This window comes from Pelobates fuscus, chromosome 1 (genome assembly GCF_036172605.1).
Source record: "Pelobates fuscus isolate aPelFus1 chromosome 1, aPelFus1.pri, whole genome shotgun sequence".
Lineage (NCBI taxonomy): Eukaryota > Metazoa > Chordata > Amphibia > Anura > Pelobatidae > Pelobates > Pelobates fuscus.
This window is the reverse complement of record NC_086317.1, coordinates 176,286,351-176,313,053: the sequence shown is the minus strand read 5'-3', so window position 1 is coordinate 176,313,053 and position 26,703 is coordinate 176,286,351. Positions and strand designations below refer to the sequence as shown.

General features: G+C 39.3%; 1 protein-coding gene across 2 annotated transcripts in view; it reads right to left on the bottom strand.

The window, feature by feature from the left end:
* Positions 1–7,829: 7,829 nt before the first annotated feature.
* Positions 7,830–26,703, bottom strand: part of VEZF1 (vascular endothelial zinc finger 1) — a 35,399-nt gene continuing 16,525 nt past the window's right edge. The window contains exons 2-7 of one of the 2 annotated variants that reach the window (XM_063452976.1): positions 25,662–26,377; positions 20,919–20,982; positions 18,576–18,762; positions 12,674–12,724; positions 11,655–11,708; positions 7,830–10,234 (exon numbers count right to left, since the gene is read on the bottom strand). In XM_063452976.1, coding sequence (XP_063309046.1) covers positions 9,798–10,234; positions 11,655–11,708; positions 12,674–12,724; positions 18,576–18,762; positions 20,919–20,982; positions 25,662–26,377 — 1,509 coding nt within the window. In that variant the 3' untranslated portion in view covers positions 7,830–9,797. The remainder of the gene's footprint in view (positions 10,235–11,654; positions 11,709–12,673; positions 12,725–18,575; positions 18,763–20,918; positions 20,983–25,661; positions 26,378–26,703) is intronic. The other variant, XM_063452981.1, reaches the window with a different exon arrangement.

Sequence of the window (26,703 nt, the reverse complement as noted above, 5' to 3'; positions counted from 1 at the left end):
AACATTTTTCTAAGCTTTTTTTTTTTACCGTTAACCCCTAACTAGCAGTAAGCAGCACTAACAGTAAATTCCCCATTTTCCCATAACTCCCACCCACCCCAGCTAGCAAAATATTTAATTATACAATATTTAAATTAGTTAATTAAATAAATTTAACCCCTGAGGGTTAATAAATAAATAAAAGTTAATCGTCAGGGGTTAAAAAAAATTAGATCACAGTATAATACTGTGATCTGTATTTTGATCACTGTAGGCAGTGATCTACTGGCAGGGAAGGGGTTAATTTTTATTTGGACTGGGTAAAGGGTTTATTTTTTTTAATTTTTTACTTAAACGTTATTAAAACTTTTTTTTTAGCTTAATTTTTTAACTTTTTAAAGCTTATTAAAACTTTTTTTAACGTTAACCCCTAGTTAGCCTAACACTAAATCCCCCAATTCCCCACTAACTTCCACCCTCCCCAGCTAGCTAAATTTATAATTTTAAAATATTTAAATTAATTAATAAAATAAATTTAACCCCTGAGGGTTAAAAAAAAAAAGAATTAACCCTCAAGGGTTAAAAAAAAATAATCAGATCATATTAAAATGTAATCCCTGCCAATTGATCACTGAAGTCAGTGATCAATTGGCAGGGAAGGGGTTAATTTTTTATTAAAATGGGTAAAGGGGGGAGGGATTTTAAATTTACTTTATTTTTTTTACACTAGGGGGCAGGATCAGCACTGATCCGTCTCCCTGCACTTCACAGTGAACCCGGAAGTGCAGGGAGGCGGAAGGTAAGTATACACAGCACATGTGCTCGCTCTGACATGCTGTCAGAGCGGGTAAATGTGCTGGGGCAGCCGGATTCGGTGCTCCCGGTCTGCCTCTAATACAGAGGCAGACCGGGAGCACCATTAACCCCACGATCGCCGCGATTGCGGCGATCTGGGGTTAATTTTACCGCATGACAGACGAGGTCCGTCACCCGTCATTAAGGGTATCCCCTGGATGACGGACCTCGTCCGTCAGCCGTCCTGAAGGGGTTAAGGAAGAACCCATGGCAATAGATGTGCAAATGATTGCTACTAAAAACTTGCAGAATAATTGTAATTGGTTAACTCAAGACAAGGTGCTGCAGCAACTAAAGAAAGTTAATATAAACAAAGCTCCAGGGCCTGACGGTATCCATCCACGTGTACTTAAGGAACTAAGTGTAGAAATAAGTGAACCTCTGTTTTTAATCTTTCAAGATTCTTTTCTTTCAGGAAGTGTTCCGGAGGATTGGAGGAAGGCAGATGTGGTTCCTATATTCAAAAAGGGTTCAAAATCCTTGCCTGGAAATTATAGACCTGTGAGCTTAACTTCTGTGGCTGGTAAAATATTTGAAAGGTTATTAAGGGATAATATTCAAGAATTCCTTGAGAAGAACATCGTTATCAGCAAAAATCAGCACAGTTTTATGACGCACAGGTCATGTCAAACTAACTTGATTGCGAAGAAGTAAGTAGAAGTATAGATCAGGGTGTTGCAGTGGATGTGATCTATTTGGATTTTGCCAAGGCATTTGATACAGTTCCACACAATAGATTAGTGTTCAAACTCAAGGAAATCGGTCTAGATGAAAATGCTTGTTCTTGGGTAGAACATTGGCTTAAAAATAGAGTACAAAGAGTTGTCATTAATGGTAAATTTTCAAGCTGGACAGAGGTGGCAAGTGGTGTCCCTCAGGGGTCTGTTCTGGGACCCCTTCTATTTAACATGTTTATAAATGATCTTGAAGACAGCATTGAAAGTCATGTTTCAGTGTTTGCAGATTACACAAAACTTTGTAAAATAATACAATGTGGTTTTATCACAGTCTATACTGTGATGTTCAAACAGATGTTCAAACAGCTACTGGCTGCATACTTGCAAAAACAGAATATTCAAGGATGTAATCTTTCAATGTAGGGTAATAACTGCTTGATCCAAGGATAAATCTGACTGCCATTCTGGGGTCAAGAAGGATTTATTTTCCTAGCTTGTTGCAAAATTGTGCTTCAAACTGTTTTTTTTTGCCTTCTTTTGGATCAACAGCAAAAAACAAATGTGAGGAAGGCTGAACTTGATGGACGCAAGTCTCTTTTCAGCTATGTAACTATGTAACATTTCCCATAAGAATTAATGTATAATTGATTAGTCCATTCCAAGCCCCAACATTACAGCATTTTACATTTCTATGTATGCATTAAAAATGCAGAGATCACTCTAATAATAAGAACCTTACATTTATTCCAGTGGTTCCTGCCTTTCAACTTGCTAAAAATTTACTGTTGGCCATTTTTTACTCATGGCTCTTTGTTCTATGTTCGGGTACCAAAGATCGTTTGTACCGCAACATTTTTTACTCAAAATTTTTGTTTGACTTCTGAGTTGTTCGAGAGCAGGAAAGTTCGAGTTCCGAGGTTCCACTGTACATTAAACAATAATAAAAAAAAACATTGTATCCCCTCTCCCTTCTAACCTTTTGCCTAAAAAGGGGGATCATGCTGCAATCCCAGAATTCACTCTCACGAGATCTGGAGCGCCCCAACACCCCAACCTCGCAAGAGGAACACGGCGGAGCTGCAGGTAAGAGCTCGCCCCGGGCCCTCCCTCCTGCACCTACCCAAGGTGCTTGTGAGGGAGATCTTTGATCTGCCCACTGGCATATGAAGGCACACAGCAGGGCCAGCGCTCTGATAAATACTGCCCTGCATAAGACAACAGGGGAGATCCTGTGATGTTCCCTCCTGGCCTTGGCACATCGGATGGCCTTAAGTGCATGGGCCATCCGATGCACTCTTGGTTCCTAGCAAGAGCAGTGTGCCTGCAACGGGAGGCACAACCGCCATTACCAAATTATTTTCACGTACACCTAGAAGCACTGAATTGTACCCCTGGGGCTACGTGTACCACTGGTTGGGAACCCCTGACTTACAATACAAAAGGAAGCTTAGTATCTGGATGTCTGAGGATAGGAGCAGAAACAAAAGCCTGAGGCAGAGCAGGGAGAGCCTGAGGCAGAGCAGGGAGAGCCTGGGGCAGAGGGAAATGCAGGGAGAGCCAGGGGAAGAGCAGGGAGAGCCTGTGGCAGAGGGAAGAGCAGGGAGAGCCTGTGGCAGAGGGAAGAGTGGAGAAAGCTGGGGCAGAGGGGAGTGCCGGGGGAACCTGGGGCAGAGGAGAAACATGGAGAGTCTGAGGCAGATGGGGGAAGCCTGGGACAGAGGGAAGAGCAGGGAGAGCCTGGAACAGACAGAAATGCAGGGAGACCCTGGGGCAGAGGGGAGAGCAGAGAGAGCCTGGAGCAGAGTGAATAGCAGGGAGACCCTGGAGCAGAGGGGAGAGCAGAGAGAGCCTGGGGCAGAGTGAATAGCAGGGAGAGCATGGGGCAGAGCCTTTAACAACCAGAAATGCATGGAGAGCCTTGGGCAGAAGCAGCCTGTGGCAGAGGGGAGAGCCTAGAACAGACAAATGCAGGGAGACCCTGGGGCAGAGGGGAGAGCAGAGAGACCCTGGGGCAGAGGGGAGAGCAGAGAGACCCTGGGGCAGAGGGGAGAGCAGAGAGAGCCTGGGGCAGAGGGGAGAGCAGAGAGAGCCTGGGGCAGAGTGAATATCAGGGAGACCCTGGGGCAGAGGGGAGAGCAGAGAGACCCTGGTGCAGAGCGGAGAGCAGAGAGAGCCTGGGGAAGAGTGAATAGTAGAGAGAGCATGGGGCAGAGGCAAGAGCCTTTAACAAACAGAAATGCATGGAGAGCCTGGGGCAGAAGCAGCCTGTGGCAGACTGGAGAGCCCGGGGCAGAGGGGAGAAGAGGGAAAATCTTGGGCAGAGTGGAGACCCATGGGCAGAGGGGATAGCAGGGAGAGCCTGGGGCACATTGCAGGTGCCTACTCTGCTCATTTAGCCGGCCTGGGGAGAGGTCTTCTTGCTAATCACTGCTCCCTCGCGCGCGCCTCTGAAGTGAAGCCGGGTGCCAAAATATGATATCATACTCCAGCATCACTAAACTGCGCGCGTGGGAGCAGTGAGGAGCAAGAAGGCTGAGCTCCCAAGAGAAGATCAGGGAGAGGTCCCACACCAGCTCCCAAAGGTAGGGAGCAGTGAATACAATATGTGTCACTTTGTGTGTGACTGTCAGTGTGTGTGTGTCTGTCTGTCTGTCTGTCAGTCTGTGTTGGTCAGTGTTGCAATGGCCCCGGTTGGACAGTGGAGAACCTGGCAGGGCATGCAACGCCACATTGTGACGTGAACGTGCTCCACCTTCACAGGTCTTCAAGGAGTAGCAGGAGGATCCATTTGGCACAGGATGCAGACAGCGCCATTGGGGGTATACCAAAGGCTGGACTCCGGAGTCGCATACTGGCAGCAGCAATGTGAGTGGAGTCTGCTTGTTGGCTAATATTGGTTTTTTTTTTTGTTTAAACAAGGGCTAGGGTTTACTATAGAGGGGGTGCTGGGATTTAGTACAGAGGGAGGGCTGTGAATTAGTAGAGGGGGATGCTGTTTGGTTTTCTTTATACTGTACTTTTTAAAACAAACCTACGTTTCAATGAAAATTTAAGTATTTTTTTTATTTGCAGCCCACATTAACTTAAACCTTGTTTTTGTGGCCCGTGCTAGCCTTTGAGTTTGACATGCTTGTCCTAGAGGGTTCCCAAGATCATATAATGGTATTAACTGATCATAAAGCGCTACGGAATCTGTTGGCGCTATATAAATGGCAATAATAATAATAAAGACTTCTTGTACCTTGCAGAGGCTAAAAGGCTTATTTTCAGGCAGGTGAGATGTTCTCTCTTCTTGTCCAGGTTACATTTTATAATTACTTATAAGCCTGGACCATGCAATGTTAAAGCAAGTTTGTTTTTTTCTAGGCAGTGTGATGCAAGTAAAGAGGAAAGTTTTATCATTCCTCTGGAAACAATTGTAGCCACAAAAGTTCTTTCCGTATCCATTTCTCTGAAAAATCAGATGTCTCCTCAATCTGAATCCCCTGATAACAAACTTAACAATAAATTATTGTTACCCCTGAGGCCAGAAGCTTAGGAGTTTGTGTCATGAGAGCAAGCCTGCAGGACATCACAGTATAACCATGACTACTAACCTAATTTCTCTGGCCTTATGGTAGCCTTCCCCAAAAAAATATATAGATATACATCTATATACATAAAAAAAAGTGTGAAAGCTTGTGACATTTGCGCTGCTAAAAGAACAGTTGTGGTCTGCTCCAATCATTACCCATACCAACAAAACCCTGGTCCAATTTGTATGTAGACTTTATCGTAAACCTGCCCCTTTCTAATGGACACACTGTCATACTTATGGTTATAGACAGGTTTTCTAAGATGGCCCATTTTCTACCCCTTACAAAACTACTCTCTTTTGCCAAGTTAGCTGGGATTTTCTAAAAAGAGAGATTCCGTCTCCAAACCAGAACAAATTGGCTGGAGGTCTTTCTGCTCAGAGAAGAGGATTAAGTTGTCCATTTCCTCTGCCTACCATCCACAGACAAATGGAGCTGCTAAACGTGCTAGAGCAGTATCATAGTTGCTTTGTTTCACATCACCAGAATGATTGGGTTGGCTTGCTTCCTTGGGCAGAGTTTTTTCGCACGGGGAATGCCAGCTCTTTAGGCGCACATGACTGGTTTGTATAGTACATGGTAGCAGGTTCACCAGCTCTTGGTTGATTCTGCTAAGAGACAGAAGCGACAGGGCCTCGCTTTCTACCCAAAATATCCATCTCTGAGTACCTTCCAAAGTTAAATTCTTGCTTTATAGGTCCTTTCCACGTCATGCACAAGGTGAACCGTTTCGTATGCTTTTGAATTTGCCTCGTTCCATGCGTATGCCTTACGTCTTTCATACCTTCCTTCTGAAACTCGTGTGTAATTGTTTTACTAGGTCTCGAGCTCCTCCACATCCTGTTTCTGTTGAATGAGTGGAGGAATACGAGGTTGTTGTTATCCTTAACTCTAGGTTCCTTATGAGTAGTCTTCAGTATCTTGTCCATTGGAAGGGGTATGGTCCTGAGTAGCGTAGCTGAATTCCTAGCATTTCCCAGCATGGTCCATTTTTTTCACCTCTGTCACTCAGGCAAGCCTGGCCCTTCTCGCCCAGTGGGCATTTTCTTGCAGGGTGGAATGTAGCGATACTTGCCTGCTCTGTGCAGAGAAGCTCCTCTCTAGCCCTTTGGCTGTGCAGCTGCAAACATCAGCTTCGGCACCGGTTATTAGCTCCTCTGTATACACCGGCGCCAAGCCCATGCTCTCTGGAAAAATAACTTGCGCCCCTGCAGACTCCAAGGGCACGTCATTGTATAGATTTGAAAACCATGACTTTACGCCCATCCTTAACCCCTTAAGGACACAGGACATGTGTGACATGTCATGATTCCCTTTTATTCCAGAAGTTTGGTCCTTAAGGGGTTAAAGGGACCTCGTCATCTAGGTGAGCCTATGCTGTTTGGAGTTGCAGTGATGATATGGACCAAGCAGAGCACATATGAACCTACTTAAATCTGTTTAGGCCTTTACTCATGATCCTATTGTGGTTTCTGTTTAGTTACAGTGCTTATTGAGACTCTTGTGATGTCCAGTTACTGACCTTGGCTTTGTTTTGATAGCTTCTGGTATCCTGACCTGGATTGTATATTGACCTGTGTATTTCTATTATCCTGACCAGGCTTGTTTTCCATTTATCTGTATTCCTGACTTTGATTCTATCTTTCATTACATTAAGTCTGGCCACTCTAAGGCCCGGTTATATGGATTATTGGACCCAGTTTTTGGTTGGTATCTTTCCTGTGTGTTAGGGTAAAGACATCTGTGAGTGTATATACGTGGTGTGTGTGTGTACATACATCCCAGCAATCAAATGACAACTCTAAATATAAGCACTAAACACTAGCACACCACTGCTTTCAAATAGCAAAGTACATACAAATATACAAATGTGTTGAAATGCCAACATTACACACAAATTCATTTATACATTTAAGCACAAACACTGCTCACAAATGCAGCTCTACAAGGATTGGCACATACTCTAAACACTCATTGTGTCTTGCAACATCCATGCTTCACAAGTCATTGGGGAGCTGCTCTTTTCCATATTTATTCGTGCAAAGCTGTCTGCAGCTGCCTCACACCACTGTCCACCAGGGATAAGCCATCCATCAGTATGCACGCAGAAAGTAACTCATAAGTTAGAAGAAATGAACAAACATGAAAGTAGTGAACATTTATATAGAAAAATTAAGAGCTGCAAATTAGTAAAATTTGGGGATAATAGGTACCTACAAGTAACTTCAGACACTGCCCAGAGCAAACACTCTCCCCACTGTATTCACAAACACAGCAATACATATTCTAACAGACCATCCATACTTAGATCCCTTAATTTAAACACAATCCGGTTATCCCTTTATTCATACTCACGGACCATAAACACCCTAGATTCATACAACCCAACCCTAAACAGAAATATTATTTAGATGCTCCAGTAATAAACTTTCCACCTCAAACATGTAAATCTACATATCTAGGTACATCTATATACTCTAATTATGCACCATTGTGTCAAGTAATATTGAATTTACATATCATGCAAAGGGAACTTTACTGCATTGCATTAGCTTGCCCTCGTTTGCCAAACTTTTCCACTGTAAAACAAATCTTAAGTAAACATAAAACAGCTTGGCCACTGACAGCACTGCTTGAGATAAACTGATGAAATCCTACATTACATCACCCTTAGACTTCAATCAATGCAGGGGTGTTACATACTAAAGTATATGCAGGACAGATATGCAATATAGAGCAAGTATTTCTCTACAGTTTTGTTTATTGAGACAAACTAATTAAAAAGGCACAAACATGGGGCATATGTTTACATGGACATTGTAACAAACGTATACAGTCAAAGAGTGGGAATGTGGCTTCTTCCTGCGTAACAGAAAGATCCTAAGATTGTGTATATACAAAAGATGTACAGATTAATGTCCTACAATAAAAAAAGATCAGTTATAAAATTAATTTTATTTAAACTGAACTCTATTTTCGTATATATCAAGCCCCTAAAATTGTTTGTATATTCCTATCTAGATGTCTCTTTTTAGAAGTTTGTAATTTTTTTTATTTTAAAGCATGCCATTGTTTTCTACTGCCATAGAGGAAGTAATTTTAGAATACAGGATCTAAAAACAATTCTGTTCCCTTTTCCTGCTAGAGACTAAAAGCACACAGTTCTCTAGCAGAAAGGAGTTAAATGCATAAATAAAAAATATCCTCTAAAATCTGTTAAGTGGACTTTTATTTTATTTTTTTTTTCTGTAATGTAGAGTCTCTGTTTAATATTCTCTATAATTCCAAAGGCTGGAGAAATCTGTTAAACACAGATTCCCAGGTGTTTGCTAGTCTCTACATCAATTAAAATTTTAACACATATCTAAAACAAAAAGCTAATGTCACATGATAGCCTAAAAAGCATTTTAAAAATGTTTTGGTTGTTCGTTTCTACAATACAGTTAATATTAGGGAATATATATATATAAAAAAAAAAAAAAATACATGTAACTTAGAAATGGGTGTGTCTACATAAGTGTTTGTGATCTGACCAATAAGCAAGTGCTATGGGGGAAAGGCCAGCACTAACACGAACCCACTGTTTCCATGAGTAATGAAAGGATACTAAAAGGAAAATGGTTCTGGATAAAAATTAAAAAATGCTATGCAATATTTACACATTATAACATTTCTACAGCACTTGGAGAAAGAAAAAAAAAAAAAAAAAAGATATAGCCTTAGCTGGTCTTGGGCTCACTATCTAGTTAGTGGTTAGAAAATGAAAAGAATTTCAACATGATACAAAAGTTCTTGAACAATTTATACCCCGCATTTAAAATCCATCAGGTCCATTAAGGGGTATCAATGAGTCATCTCTTATTTGGGTTTTCCTTGTGCTTCTGCATCCATTATTGAACAGTTCTTTTTGTGTTTTTGTGGCAGGCGTTCTTGCTTCATTTCATGGTGATTATTGCAGCTTTTAGGAAGTTTCACAATCACTTTACAATAAGTGAGGAATAGGGCTTGTACAGGTCTGTAGAGTATATGAGCATGTGTAATGTAATATATATATATATATATATATATATATATATATATACACACACACACACCCATTCCCTTTAGGTAATGTTAACCATATTTACACCTCCAAATACCTAAACAGAATCTCCATAAGAGCTCACAAACAAAGCAATGATGTTCATTTCACCTAATGAGTGGAAAACCTGAACTGTGTAAATTAAAAAGGTATATTAAAGTCAATATTTATAGCTTCTGCATATTGGTGCTTTTCCCTTCCCATAGGGAATGCTAACATAATTCCTACAATAAAAATTCAGAATTTCTGAACACATTTTGCATTATGCAAATTTCATGCAATTAAGAAGCACCAAGGAAAAACCACCAGCATCATTGTTGTTTCGTAGTGATAACCGTATCTAAAATTGTAGTAATTACATTAAGGGGTTTGCTTGATAGTGTTAAACTATTAATAGCTATAAAAAAAAAAAAGTCTAAATGTTTTTTTTCTACACTAAACTTTGACGTAATGATTTACCTCCCCTCCTGAATACAAAGATGTGATGCAGGACAATAAATACAGAGGCTGAAGTATAACCGGAGAATTAACCAAACTCAAACGTCAACACACCAGCATCAAAACATTTTGCAGACTTCCTATCAAATCATACTTAGCAGTAACGTGTTATAATACTGTTGTAAATATTCTTTACCAAGGTGTTGAAGACGGTAACGCTTGGGATAAGAATGGCATACTCTCCCCTGGTCTCATAGCAATATTTAAAGGGCCAGCCAACGTCATTTGTGTAGGCAAATTCATAGGGCTTGTTATAGTAACTGGATGTGCTATATTCACTGGAGCAGTGACTGAAGTAGGCAAATTGACTGGAGAGGTTAACGATAGAGGAGATGTCATTGAAATTGGTGCAGTTATGGTAACAGGGTGTCCCAAATTCATTGGAGATGTGATGTTAACAGGACTGGAAACATTAACTGGACTCCTCATGCTCATACTCATTGCAGCTGCTACTGTTACAGGATTAGTCAAAGTTCCCGAAGCAGCTACAGAAGAAGTAATGTTGAACGGAGAAGTGAGAGTCACTGGTGTCTGAGCTGCAGTAGAAGTTTGGCACATGCTACTTGTGTCTGAAAAAGAAAATATTTTTTTATTTTTTTTTAAAGAAAGAACGACATCAAATTGAACAACACTGTTATGCGCTATGGTTTATATGCAGCACAAATAATGCACAGAAACATAGAATGTGATGGCAGATAAGATCCATTCGGCCCATCTAGTCTGCCGAATTTTCTAAATACTTTCATTAGTCCCTGGCCTTATCTTATAGTTAAGATAGCCTGCCTTATGCCTATCCCACGCATGCTTAAACTCCTTTACATGGCTATTCCATGCATCCACTACCCTCTCAGTAAAGTAATACTGATATACCTGATATTATTTTTAAACCTTTTCCCCTCTAATTTAAGACTATGTCCTCTTGTTGTGGTAGTTTTTCTTCTTTTAAAAAAAAAATTTAAACAGGAAAGAGACATTCAGATATTTTCTGGTTGCCAAGTGCATCCTGGGGGTGTTACTTTTACCCGATTTAATGGTACTCATTTTATCTACTTCAAGGGGATGAAGGGATGAGTCAACCCTGCTGGGAATTGAACCTGTGAACCCCAAGTGATGAACAGATCTTCTAATGAAGCATTAGCCCACTGAGCTATCTTAGCACACAAACTACAAATCTCGCCCAATGCTCGAACTCACGACCCTGAGATTAAGAGTCTTATGATCTACCGGCTGAGCTAGCCGGGCTGATGCAGTAATTGTTAAGGAAGTTGGATTGAGCATTTTAGTTATTAAGGTGGATTTGTTTTGAATCAATACACAATATATACACACACACACACACACACACACACACACACAATATTTACGACCCTCTGCGAGAATGTTGTCTATTTTCTATCAAACCTGTGGCTTATCTGCACTTATGTCGCTAACCCCTGTATCACAACTTATTTTTGAATTCTATGTGTCGTCTTTGCTAAGTATATACATACACACTTTTTTTTTTACACCTAAATTTGTATCAAACACTGACAAATTTATGAAGTCCAATTACTATTTCCGGTCTACAAGAATAGGCTTCAATAGGAGAGTGTTGTCAGCCAGGCAAGATACAACTTATCTTTTTTCTACACCATTTGTGTGCAAGCCATCAGCTGGAAGTTACTTTCAAGCATTTACAACTCTTTCCTATATTACAATAAATACCCATTACTCTAGCTCTAGCTATAGGGCAGGTCCCCCTTTTCCATTACATTCCTTGACATAATACATTAATATCATGCTACACATAAATTCATTCTTTGCTAAACACATTATTATTTGCTTCTCCACGTGTTTTAATCCAAAACAATTCCTATTTTACTTCAGTTTTCTACTGGTGTCCATTTAAACTCCCCTGTATATTGGTGACCAAGCACTCCTAGATAATTAAAACAAACCAATGAACCACAAATATGGCCTAAGTCAACTATTATAACGATATAAAATCACCTATTGAAAAGGTCCTATGATTCTGATCCACAGCACAAAACAGTGAGTCTGAAGCTGAAATAAGAGGAAAAGCAATGCATCAAAGAAACAATAGAAAGCAATGGGGGGATATATTCAAAATCAGTAACAGAAATTAAGCAGAAAGATAGAATTGATTGATCTAAAACTGCCACCTATATTTTAATAGTTAGGTTTTTTTTTTTTTTTAAATAAAATACTAAAAAACATTTATTTACGTTTTGATGGTTTCAGAAATCATTCTTGAAACATAAATAGGGCACTGCATTGTCTTACACATAACTTTTTAAAAGGTTTTAAAACTTACATTTGCAAATTTATGTAAGCAATTACTGGTAAAGCTACTAAAACTCAAGTAAATTCAATGAGCAAGTGTGCAAAGATCCCAGTGGTTAAATTTGAAAGTACAGAACTGCCGGCAAGCAAGGCTGCAGGATGAATTCGAGGCATTAGTGATTCTGTGTCACCCTACCTTATATTAAAAGGGACACTGTAGGCACTATAGTAATTTTAACTAATTGAATTGGTTAGAGTGCCTGAAGTGCTCTGAGACGTACCTCCATTCAGTATTAAACCATTTTAAATATAGCAATAAATATGGATCCCTGGCCGCCCTCAGGTCGAAGGTAAGGCTAATGCACAGAGATTACACAATGCCACCCATTAGCCCAAGCAGCACAGAAGAAACAGGTTGCTGGGGGCTCTTGTTTAGCATTAAAATTGGTTTAACACTGAATGGAAGGACAGCACTAGGGGTCTCGAGACACTAACTGCAATGAGATGAAGCAGTTACAGTGCCAACAGTGTGGACTGAATCCGATTCGGGTTTTAATGGGATACCACATTTGTTTTAATCCATGTGTGGGAAACATTTCAGATACAGGCAGTGAAAAGACACTAGCAAGAAACATTTTTTCTATAAAATTAAAATTTCAAATTGTAAATATTTCTGCTCTGGAAGACATTTATTCAGGACTTAGATTGTAAAAGCTGATAAATACCTTCATATTTGATTCGACAATGAACTGGACTTTGAAGTTCATGAAGTTGTCCTAAATTAAAACAAGACATGTATCTCTTTACATGCAGATTGAAAGCATAACAAATTCAATAAATTATTTGCTACAGTCTAAGTGTTGAAAGTATATATATGTATACAAAGGAAATTTATGGCAGAAATCAAATGGAATAAGGGATTACATATTTTGTACGTATAGGCATAATGTTTTATATGAAGCAAATGTAATAATGGGAAAAAATATACAATGGTTTAGAAAGGTAAGTAACAGTTACTTGCGATGAACTTTACTGAAATGTTCAATTTTTGCGATTTTTCAATAGAGGCCTTAAAGGAACACTATGGGGTCAGGAAAATAAAACTTATTCCTAACCCTAAAGTGTTAAAAACACCATTTAGCCCTGCTTGCCCCTTAAATATAGTAAAATCTTACATTTATTCAAGTTTGCTGGCTCTGCGCCTGATCTGCCTGCTTCACTGACATCATTAGAAGTGATTCTCTGAGATAATCAAAATACTTTCACAGCATTAGATTGTCTGAGACTGTCAAGAAGGCAGATCAGGGGCGGAGCCAGCTCTGGCCAAGCCAAACACAGCCCTAGCCAATCAGCATCTCCTCATAGAGATGAACTGAATCAATGTATCTCCATGAAAAAAGTTCAGTGTCTCCATGCAGAGGGTGGAGGCACTGAATGGCAGTGCTGCACACTGTGCAGTACTGCTGCAGGAAGCACCTCTAGTAGCCATTTGAGGAGTGGCCAGTGGAGGTAACCCCAGGCTGTAATGTAAACACTGCAATTGCACTGAAAAAAAGTGTTTACTCCAAAAAAGCATGAAGGGAATGAGTATACTCACCAAAACAAATACAATAAGCTGGAGTTGTTCTGGTGACTATAGATATTATTTAACCCCTTAAGGACACATGAAATGATTCCCTTTTATTCCAGAAGCTTGGTCCTTAATGGGTTAAGTGCTCAGCAATGTTGGAGGTTTTTCTATTTGACACAGTGATATTTTGATTGAGATGTTGGTGTGCCATGCATATCTTTGGTGGTTATAGCAAAATTGCTTATAGTTTGTAAATATCTTTAATATCTATAAATATAGACACAAACACAGTATATTTATATCTGTCACACACCACTACAATCCACCCAAGATCAAGCATTTGTTGCCAAATGATCTGTCTTTAGAGAATATTTGTTTGACTGGTAAATACTTTATTTTGATCATTACTTTTTTCTGAAGTGATATTCCCAGCCATCACATTCGACTATTTTAGCAGGACTTTACACTAAAAGTTAAGTTTTAACATTTTGTTTTGTCTTTAAGAGACACAAAAGTAAAAGAAGCTCAATGAAGAAATGTTTACATTGTAGGGTTAAATCCACCTCTAGTGGCTGTCTTCCACGGCTACTAGAGGCTCTTCAGTGGCACTAAATGAGTAAATAATGCTTTCCTGTGGAGAACCTTGGAAGTGCACATCAGGTCCCCAATGCTCCTCTATAAGAAGCATTGGATTGGACAAGCAGAGGAGGCTCCTCAAGGACGTCATAGGAGGCAGAGATAAACAGCTGCCTCTCGCAGGAAAATAGGTAAGAAAATCCTTTATTTCTCATTTTAAGGCACACGGGGGTGTGGTCAACTCTATACATGGTTATTCAATAAAGTGAGAATGCAAAGGGAATTAAAAGCAAAATGTACATTTACGGTCAAAATGGCTAAAATGAAAATAATCTATATTTTGGTTATGCTTTGACTTCAAACTCAGGTAAGAAAATTAAGGGTGGGTGGGCTCCTTACTGTAATCTCCCTCTCTTACTCTCCCCAAAATAAATAAAATACAAATTATGTGTGTGTGTGTATATGGAAGTGTGTTTGTGTAGGAGTCTATATACAATTCTGTGTATATGAATGTATATGAAACAGTAAGCACATGTAATTTCCCTAACAAGAATGGACTGGGTGATTGCATAGTGAGACAAAATAATTTGGGAGGGGGTACCAAAATACATTTCTGCAGCAGGTGCACTGTAACATAGGTATACCCCTTTCCTCATGAGATTTGAAATCAAAATTCAGGATTAGAATTAGAGTGCTAACAAATAGTGTGCTTAACACCACACCCCTCTATAAAAAAAAATAAGAAAAAAAATAAATGGTGCGGTTTCGGTTCTGACATGCACCTTTGTCAGTGACCCAGGTTCAAAAAGATCCTAAAAATGCATACACCAAGTAACAAGAAACTTTTGACTAAAGGGACACTATAGTCACCTGAACAACTTTAGCTTAATGAAGCAGTTTTGGTGTATAGAACATGCCCCTGCAGCCTCACTGCTCAATCCTCTGCCATTTTGGAGTTAAATCCCTTTGTTTATGAACCCTAGTCACACCTCCCTGCATGTGACTTGCACAGCCTTCCATAAACACTTCCTGTAAAGAGAGCCCTATTTAGGCTTTTATACCAAGTTCTGTTTAATTAAGATTTTCATATCCCCTGCTATGTTAATAGCTTGCGAGACCCTGCAAGACCCTCCTGTATGTGATTAAAGTTCAATTTAGAAATTGAGATACAATTATTTAAGGTAAATTACATCTGTTTGAAAGTGAAACCAGTTTTTTTTTTTCATGCAGGCTCTGTCAATCATAGCCAGGGGAGGTGTGGCTAGGGCTGCATTAACAGAAACAAAGTGATTTAACTCCTAAATGACAGTGAATTGAGCAGTGAAATTGCAGGGGAATGATCTATAGACTAAAACTGCTTTATTTAGCTAAAGTAATTTAGGTGACTATAGTGTTCCTTTAATTAACTGCCCATCTTTAGGCGCACTGCTCAATTCTCTGCCATTTACTAATTAGACAACTTTGTTTACGCAAACCTAGCCACTCATTAGTGTGAGAGGCAGGGCTAAGACTAAGACTAATGACTCCATGAAACAACGCTGGACGTTGAACATTGATTCAATGTTTTCCTACGGGGAATGCCAAATGCGCGCACAGCAGAGACACTTTTAGTGGTGTAACTAGGGCTGCATAAACCAAGTGATTAACTCCTAAGTGACAAATAATTGAGCAGTCAGACTCCAGAGGCATGGAGCATACAGCAAAACAGTTTCATTAAGTTAAAGTTCTTTTGGTGACTTTTGTCCCTTTAAGACAGACAATTTTATATTTTTATACTTTATTTCATGCTGAGTACATATTTACATTTACAGTACACATTTAGGCCCAAATACAGCAAGGATGAGGCCAGATAAGTAATCTTTCCAAATTCCATGTTTGGAAATAGACTTTTTTTTTAAACATATTATATACATAGAGAATTATCTGTCCTCATGCAGCCTTAACCTCTGTATCACAACTCTTTGAAATCTATGTGCTGTATTGCTTAGAAAGGCTTTAAACTTGAGAAAGAAAATCTCCTGAAAGCTTGTCATTACAAACATTCTGGTAGTGAATTATTATAATAATAACAAAAAATATTACAAAATTTCAAACATGGAATTCCAAAAGATTGGTTATATTATTATTATTATATTATTTATATAGCGCCATCAGATTCCGTAGCACTGTACAATGGGTGGTTATATGGCCTCTAGTCTCTTGGCAAGGGTTATACAGCATATTGAGACGTCTGTGATTGAACAGCTGCACATATATATGGCACAAAGATTAGTCAAATCTGCTGGCAGAGATGTTAAAGTTTAGGTCAAGGAAAAAGGGAAGGACTTGCAGTTACTAGATATGCAGGAATTTTAAGCTCAATTTTCGTTACCCTTCAAAGGGCACCCAAACTCGTTTTCCTGGCACTATAGGGTCTTTAGGTCCCCCCCACCCTCATGGCCCCCCTCCCGCCGGGCTGAAGGGGTTACACACTTTCCTTTCTCCAGCGCCGGGCTCCCTCGGCGCTGGTGAACTCTCCTCCCGACGTCAGCTGGTGAACTCTCCTCCCGCGCGCGCATTCAAACAGTCCATAGGAAAGCATTTCTCAAAGCTTTCCAATGGATGTCGTCAGCTTCTTCTTACTGTGATTTTCACAGTGAGACAGCCACTAGAAGCTGGATTAACCCTATTGTGAACAAAGAAGTTTCTCTGAAACTGCTATGTTTACAGCTGCAGGGTTAACACTAGATGGACCTGGCATCCAGACCACTTCATTGAGCTGAAGTGGTCTGGGTGCCTATAGTGGTCCATTAAACTAGTAAAGGATAAAAATGGTGATATAGGAAGAGGATTTTGTATTTTAAAGGAACCAACCAACACTAGAGAGATGTAATCATAAGAAGAAATTAGCAATCTGCTAGTGGCTGTCAGACTTTGGTACACAATGTTTTCAAAAGGGACACTAGAGTCAGAAAAAAACAACTTTAGCTTATGAAGCAATTTTGGTGTATAGATCATGTCCCTGTAGGCTCAATTCTCTGCCATTTAGGAAATAATTAACTTTATTTATACAGCCATAGTCACACCTCCCTGCATGTGACCTACACAGCCTTCCTAAACACTTTGTGAAGAGAGACATCTAATGTCTAAACTTCCTGTATAGTCTGTTTAATTTAGAATTGTTTTTATCTCCTTCACGGTTAATAGCTTGCTAGACCTTGCAAAAGCCTAATCTGTGTTATTAAAGTTCAATTTAAAGAGCAGGAGATAAAAACTTATAAAGCAAGTTAACATCTGATTGAAAATTAAACATTTATTTTTAATGTAGCCTGTGTCTGTCAAAGCTAGGGGAGGTGTGGTTAGGTCTGCACAAACAGAAACCAAATTGGTGTAATTCCTAAATGACAGAAAATTGAGCAATGAGCCTTCAGAGGCATGATCAAAACTGCTTTGTTAAGCTAAAGTTGTTTTGGTGACTATAGTGTCCCTTTAAGCTAATTGGTACACATGCTTTATTTATACAGTTTAATTTTATTCGAGTATATGTAAATGCTTGTCTTCTCTCCTCTCTGGTACCATCTTCCTTGTACAGGTTTACAGATTCTGGCAGTTACATCTTAAAGACCTTCTAAAGAGTCTCAAGAGATAATCTTGAGCAAAGAGATGCCATAGGTATCTATTTTGCATTCACGTGATTTGATGACATTGTGATCTTAATCCCCCATTGTCAAAGAATGAAAAAATTCAGGTCCAACTGGAGACACACAAGTCCCTACTTTGACTTGTGTATATTTCGATTCTACGGACGCAGTAATTATGAAATTTTCATCAAAATAGATCTGTCTATGAAAAATTCACAAGTGACAGTGCCACTATAATGAACATTTGCATATCAGCCTGTAAGGGACCAGCAGTCAAAGCTAGGGGTCTCATACATTTAAAATGAAAAACTACAGTTTTCTTGTAAGTCGCACATCTTTTACGCGCCAAACTTCCCAAAGGGCAGGAGAAGAAGGCAGAGCCTAGAGTGAAAGGCTTGTGCAACAACAGAGTAACACTCTTTCATGTGACTTTGTAGTCTCTGTAGAAAATCATTGCTTCAATGCTTTCCAAAAGGGAAGCTTGGGTGCATGTGCATCACGTCCCAAATTCTCCTCTATGAGGACCATTGGAACAGACTGTAGCAGGAGGAGAGGTAAGCAGTGCTGAAAAATAGGGAGTAAAATCTTTTATTTATATGGCATACATGGGGTGTGAAGGGTGACCTTCATAACTAGGAACAGTGACACCAAGGCATTAGGAATATAGGCTTGTATCCCTAAAGCTTTAGAATGACTTTAAAATGTTATATGCTTATGAGAAGATTTAAAAAAAAAAAAAAAAAAAAATTAATGATTTGGGATATTGTTGTAGCCTACGTATAACAAACATTGATTTCCTGGAATATTTTCCTTTCTTTACAAGCATATTGTAAGACTGAAGAAAAAAAAAGTATCCATTACCTTGAAACTTTTTACCTTGCTTACAAGTATTACAGTTGATGCTTTGGCTTTGACCATGTGTCTTTAGATGGCTGGTGATGTATGCTGCACTAAGTAGCTTGCCACAAATATTGCAAGACACTTTCCCTTCATGTCGCACCATATGTGTTCGGAGTCTGTCTTTTGTAGCAAAGGCAGCAGTACACGTCTGAGGGAAAGATAAGAAGAAAAAAAATGTTTATCTAGCACAAAGCAATATTAAAAGGGACAATGTAGGCACTATAACCATTTAATCTCATTCAATTGGTTACAGTGACTTGAGTCTCTGGACTCTGAAGCTGTCCCACCATTCAGTGTTAAAGCAGCTGTCAAACCCAAATCTATTACTCCTCTCTTCCTCACTCCTAATCGTTTTTCTTGATTTTTAATCTTTTTCTCCTAAAATACATAACGCAAGTATGTCTTATGTAATTTTCCTCCGCTTGACAAACCTTAACAAAAGGTGAAAAGACCCCTGTCACCTTTGTCACTTCCCCCAGCTGTTCATAGTGACGGCTGTGGGAAAGATTAATTGTCGTCTCATTCATCGACGTAGGCTACAGGCAAATAAAGCACCAGGAGCTAAATAAAAGGTCATAACTACACCTGCAGGGTCTGCATCAGGTAACACCTTCGCTGCAACCCTGGGCGACTGCACACCAAAATATGCAAAGACCCCAGAAGATGACAGAGCCTATTTAAACCCATTTTGAGAAGTTCATACTAAAGATTTCATGGCTATCCACACCTTTGATCTAACACCTTAAAGTTTCAGCAAAGGACTCCAGCCCTCAAAACTATATCATTGATATGGAACTTTCAGTCTAACTGGACTTTATTGCCTCAAAATAATTTCATACGAAGGTGGAAAACTAAAATTTACCTCTAAATATGGCAGAAAATAGAAATTAAATTGCCACATAAAAAACTAACAAAAAAAACTAGAAATATTTCATATTAGCTCAAGTGGTTTACTTTTACAAAGGGTATGCATGGATGGGGGTAAAGTGCAGTTGGGGGCTATTATTTTCTCAAAAGTAAGAGAATCAGTGAAAAGTGGAAATTTGAAAAGAAAATTAGCATGTCTTTAATTTGACCCTTTAACTATAACCCCATAACAGGTAATTGCTACATGTGTAGTTGAGAGGTAGTCAAAAAGCTCAAACAACCAAGTAACCTTAAGTGGGGGGAAAAAAAAATTCCTGTTAGAGGCCAGCCCCTTAAGTGCTTTGTGTGTGAAGACTGTCCTACTTTTTTAATTTTACAACAAGGACAGACTTCAATAGAAGTTGGCACTTTTATAACTGTATCTTGTTACACAAACTGACCGTCTTACAACCAGCCCTTAAAACTGAGGAAAAAGTAAAGTATAATTAGCACTACCTTTACAGAACAAAATCTTTAACGTAAGGAATCATACAAAGAACCATAGCAGACTTATGCTTCCATTATCCTTTCAAACATCTACTTTGGCGCTATAGCTTCTCTAAAGTCTGCCAAACCTATACAAAGTGAACATTGCTGTACCAAGTGACTTTTGTGAAAACCAAACATGGGTATTTTTATTTACTGTAGTAGCACACATCAGACCTGTGAGAATGATAGCAGCATTTGACTAAACTTCTTTTCTCTTGCTTATATTGTACAAACAATAGTTGTAGAGTGGTAAGGAAATAAAAAGCATGAAAACACCCATGTGGTTATCTTTTGCTTATAAATCTCAATATGGGTGATTTGAAGTGCTGGGTGGGGAAAGTGCCCATAATTAAGACAAGGCCCTGACAAATCAATCAATATGTTATAGTGAACATCTTCCTTGTGGCTCAGTAAAGTAAAAAACGACTTAAAGAACTATAAGCGTGGGAAATTTCTAAAATTAAGGGATGCAGAGGAGAACATATGATAGGTTTCAAATGTAGCACACATCAAGACTACAAAATGTAAAGAAATATTGCAGGATGTTTAAAACACTATCAAAAATAATTACCGCTAAAACTGGCAAGATAAAGCAATAATATGAGATAGCGTTAAATAGCTGAAAACTCATCCTTTGGGTGGGAGGGAAATCACTGTTCTCAAAATACAATGCACTGAATATAAACGGAGGTGGATTTCCTGCAGATCAAGCCAGCATTACAATATTCTCAATCAAATGCATGCAACGTTGAGTGATTGTGTGTGTTATAACAAAAAATATATATTTTTTTAAAATGTGGTAAAGGAAATATATATTAATATCAAAATACACAGAATTAGAATGAACACATACATACATACATAAGATTTTATGAGAAATGTCTCAAAATAAAAAAAATATGTTCTTACTTGGCACTTGAAGGGTCTCTCGGTTGAATGAACATGCTTCACATGACAGCTTAAGTGATCTGGTCTGTATAAAAGTAGATAAGTAAGTAAATTCAAAGCGATTATAATGCAACTTCACGGCATATAAACAAACCAAAAAATTAACAATAGTGTGCAAGGCTAAACAGTACAGTACAGGTCGGCCCCTGGCTTGACATTTTTTGAGTTTTGATATACTCTTAGAAAATATGAAGGTCATAGATAGGTCGCATGTTACGGCTGTTGCATTAGTATACATTGGGAAACCGTTAAGAAATTTCCTACTTATACATTTACAATGCAGATGAGAAACTTGCTGTATGACCATACTTTTCTTTTAAGAGAAGAATATGTGCCTTCATGACCATATTTTATTATGAGAAAAGATCACCTTCTCTTAAACCGCAGGGAAGAGAAGAGATGAAACATCCCTTCATCAAGGTCTTGTATTATATGGTAGTTCAAAATTAATGGCCTCACTGATCCAAAGACCTTTTAATAAATTTGCATTTATAGCACCACTGAGCTATTTTAAAATGTCTCAGGCACATTGATTTAATAACTCAAGTGCCAAAGGCAACACGGGTGACAAGAAATTCTCCAGGCACTCAAGGTGTTCAAGTTGCAGTTTTAATAGAACAAAAGGAGCAGCAACGTTTCGACCTGCTAAGAGGTTGTGGGATTGCAGGTCCTGCTCCTGAGCACCAGGCGGCTGCTGGGAATGAGTGCAGCTCCTATCACTTTTGCAAAAGCAACATGGGTGTCCAAAACAAAACAAAACAAAAAAAAAAAAAAACCCTACCACAACAAATTGACCATTCTGAACTGGTCTGAAATACTTGCACAGTAATGCACTATGTATTCTTTTATTACTTGAACTAACCTTAAAATGTTATTGTACTTGACTTGTATGGGAGAAGAAAAAATACACACACATTCAAGATACATAAAGGCATAAGCAATAAAAAAAAAAAAAAAAATTCATTGCAATACAGGTACTCCTCACTTACAGACCGAGTTCCGTTCCTATGACCTGGTCGTAGAACAAATTGGTCGGTAAGTGAGGAGTTAAGGGATTCCTTGCTCTGGTGCACTTGTCTATTTCCCCGAAATTTCCCCGAACATAGATTAGAGGGATTCCCTGCTCTGGTTCGCATATCTGTGTTCAGGGACATTTCCCCGAACATAGATGAACACAGCAGATCAGGGAATCCCTCTAATTCCCACGACGGCACGCACTTACCAACCCGCGAGAGAGGTGGTCGCATGTGCGAGCCGTCATAAAACAGGTAGGTCGCAAAACGAGGACCACCTGTCTACACAAGTGGCTCATAGGTCATGCCTCGGTAGTTTTATTGTTTTAAAGCTACAAACTTTTAAAATAATTTTCCAGAATTAAGCATCTATTACATGCTGCTTTATCTGTGCGTGTGTCATAGCAATGTCATTACGTTTTAACAACGACATCACTGCTTGCAGCTATTGTTATTTAAAGGGGCACTATATTAACCAAAGCAACTTTAGCTGAAAAAAGCAGTTTTGGTGTAAAGATCATTCCCCTGCCGCTTCACTGCTCACTTATCTGTGTCATAGGCATTAAAATCTATTTTTTTTTTATACAGCCCTAGTCATATAACATAAACACAGCCTTCCTAAACACTTCCTCTAAAATTAGATCTAATGTTTACACTTCCTTTATTGCAAATACTGTTCAATTTAGAATTTCTTTTCTCCTGCACTGTTAATAGCTTGTTAGACATTATAGGAGCCTCCTGTGTGTCACTAAAGTTCAATTTAGCAGGAGATAAAAATATCAAAAGTTAGTTAACATGTACTACAGGTATCTTCTTGATCCATGGAGATATCTGACTGCCATATTGGAGTCGAGAATTATTTTTTTTCATACTTTGTTGCACAATTGGAAGCGCTTTAGATTGTTTTTGTGCCTTCTTTTGGATCAATAGCAAAAATCAAATGTGAGGAAGGGTGAATGTAATGGATGCATGTCTCCTTCCAGCTATGCAACTTGTGATTGAATATGAAACCATTATTTTTCATGCAGACCAAGTCACAGTCAGGGGAGGTGTGGCTAGGGCTGCATGTACAGAAACCTATGAGAAAGCATTGTCAGCAAGGAAGCAGATAGGGGGCAGGGCCAGCGGACCCATGTGGTGCTGGACATAAGGTACATTTTATTACCTTTTAAAAGGCTGGGGGAGCAAGCCACCTAAATGGCCCATCATGGTTAATGGAACACTATAGGGTCAGGAACAAAAATGTATGTTCCTGACCCAATAGTGTTAAAACCACCAGTCTTCTTTATCATAGGAGAGAGGGAGAGAGATAAATATATAAAAGTAGAAATCTACACTACTTGCTACTTATAAACATAAACTTTTCTGTTAAATTGTTAATAAACAGTTTGACAGCTGGCAGAAATTCATACTTTCATGTCATACCATGCCCATGCCATACCAACGGTACACTTTGGCTGTCCCTGCAGGCTTTTCAGATTAAACACAGTGTTTACATTGGTGCCCAACACATCTAGTTGCAGTTATTCAAACCCACTAAAAGTGCTTCCTAGTCAACTAACGTTCAGATTCTCTGCATGGAGTCGTTAAATGATTCCCACAGAAATGCATTGATTCAATGCATCTCCAAGAAAAGATACTGATTGGCGCAACATTTTGTTGTGCTTGCACAATGGCCTCACAAAGCTTTACTATGGAGGCGGAGTTAACAACTGCAAGACCAGCACAGAAGAAAAGGTAAGTGAAACCACATTTTCAGTGCAATAGGAGCAGGACATGTGACGTGCAATGCCATATCAGACTATAATGTCAGGAATATCGGTTTGCATTTCTACAGTGTTCCTTTAAGGCATGTCTGGGTTTACCCAGTATTTAAAATTTATGCGGATATCAAGTCTACAGGGCTTTTACTAGATTAATTTGCTTGCCAGTCTGAAAGCAACGGACAGCAAACCTGACCATAAAATCAAAGAGCCATAAAGTCAAACACTAAGTGCTTGACAAATTAGTTATAAATCTAGTAGCCATTTTCAAAGACAAAAATACAATTCTTAAAGGGACACGACAGTCACCAGAACCACTACAGCTTAATGTAGTAGTTCTGGTGTCTATATCCTATCCCAGCTGACTTTTCAATGTAAAAACTGCATTTTCAGAGAAGAGGCAGTGTTGATATTGCTGCCTAGTAACAACTCAAGTGGCACTACGACAGTCACTAAACTGCTTCCTATGTCAGTATTGCACAATGTGCAGCACCTAAAACGCTGAACATTTTGATTCAATACATCTCTATGAGTAAATGCCAATTGGCGCAGCTTTTGCAGTGCATGCACAATAGCCTCCCAATGCTTTCCTACGGGAAAGCATTGGATTGGCTGATATCACCAAGCTTGATTATCTCAGCCATGGAGGTTGAGCCAACCGCAGCGAGACCAGCACAGTGTGGGAAGAAAGGTGAGTATAAACACCTAAACGCACACACACACACAAACACAAATTATGTTTTAATTCAATTTAAGTCCACCCAGTCTCCCTACATTTGGGAGAGCTGGAGTGATTTGGCTTTTCCTGGAGTCCAGTGGGGCTTCTGTCATCAAGCTCTTCTTGCGCTCCTCGCGGGCTGTTTATTGAAACCTGGGCCAGGATGACATCATATATGCCAGCTACCAGTATCACTAGATGGTAAGCGCAAGGGAGCAGAGCAAGAAGATTGCAGCTACCTCCATTCCTTACAGCGGGTCAGCCACACGCCCTCCACTCCCCCTCAGCCACCTGCCTCAGAGGGAACGAGCTGAGAAATAGCCAAGTGCCAGAACAAAATTCCTAGTTGCCATGCCAACCTGGGATTTGTCAAGCCCTGGGCTAACCCATATTGTATTGTAATATTTAGAGTAGGAGTGCGCAAAAGGTAGATTCCCAGATGTTGAGAACTACAGCTCCCATCATGCTTAGTATGTCTTTAGAATGACAAAGCATCATGGAAGTTTTAGTTTTAAAAAATTTTGGACAACCCTGATTTAGATGGACTAATGCTCGTCTACCACAAAGGAAAGCAATTTCATAGGTTGCTCCTCCTAAGTAAATCTTACATATATCTTTCTTGCTGGTCCTCTTGCATACGGTAAGCTATGCCACGGGTCCATAAATCATATTTATTTATTTTTAAAGCGGCATTTTTTTCCCCAACAACATGGTTGTACGTGGCAAAAAAGAAGGCCCAACAAAAAGGTTACTCTGATATATTCATAAGTGGAAAGCTGATCACTTGATAATTGAACTATAGGTCCCAAAAGCTAACGATCCGAACAGACCTGAGAGCTTTGCCATGTACTAGTCAGCCCCTCCAACTACACAATGTGCAGACAAAGGCATTTTGAGTATTGGGAGATTACTAGGCATACATGTCCTCTGGTATAAATAAGTCTACTCTTTGCAAAGAGAGTTCAATATCTTGAGACACTGCATTATCATAAAGTGAAACAACTGTAAAGGAGATTGTTGACATGATTTCATATCTACTTGCCTCTAGCACGGATTCTTCACACTGTGATGGAACAGCAGTGAGCAGAAAGAAGCCCAATTACCCTTTTGAGCCACCTTAGGAACCCAATATACTACTTTAACTGACCTGAGCAGTGAAAGTTAAACTTTTAAATAAATTTATGAAAGAAATGTAAAATAAAATCCATACCTTGAAAAACCTTTTCCACAAACACTGCATGTGTAAGGCTTTGTGATCCCTCCTTCATGAGATCGAACATGATATGTCATACGATCTTTTCTCTTGAAACGCTGATTGCAGACTGGGCATTCAAACGGCTTCTCGTCAGAGTGAGACAGTTTGTGTCTATTGAGATGGTATACATCCCTGAAGGCCTTTCCACACATCTCACATGCATGATTTTTCTTAACTGGTTTACTGGGTTTCTTTACTGGTTGAGTCACAGGCATAGGTGGGATACTAGTGCTTGAGCTAGGAATGGTAGTAGAGGAAGAAGTTGTGACTGTTGACAAAATTCCTGCAATAGTAGATACCAGTGATGATCTGCTATTATCCCCAGCAATAGTAGAGATGAGGGGCACAACTGGTGACACTTGCGTTTTCTTTGGTCGTGACACTAATTTTATTCCTGTGTGGCAGGACTCATGGCGCCTCAAATGGTAACTGTCCCTGAAAGCTTTGCTACAGTAGGTACACACAAATGAAGTTTTGGGTTTCTCTTTTTTTACTACAACTGGCTCTTTTATGGGTTCTGTTGGAGTCTGAGGTTTTTGTGCTAAAGGTAAAGGTAACATGGGCTTCTGATCAGGGGGCTCAACTGGAGTTCCCAAAAGTGGTAGCAAGCTGTTTTGTGCAGCCTGTTGTTGATGGTGGTGGTGATGATGATGATGTGAGGCTTCATGTGCCTGAAATAAAAAAATATATTAGAAGTTAAAAATTACAATCTCTCTAAAATAAATACAAATTATTACAACCAGTTTAAAATTCTTTAGAAAATCAGCTGAGTATGCCACATTAAGTGAAGAGTGTACGGAAGGATCAGCGCTTAAAACCCCAAATAAAGGGCAGCACACCTAAATGATAGGGCTATGCCACATTACGTGGGTGGTTAAAATGTATAATCTTTGCAAATGGACACTCCAAACCCTAAAGCACTTCAGCTTGCTAAATTGCTTTATGTGTGAAGAGTGTCTCCTCTTTGTTTTCCATTTTACAAAAAGTGCAGATTTCA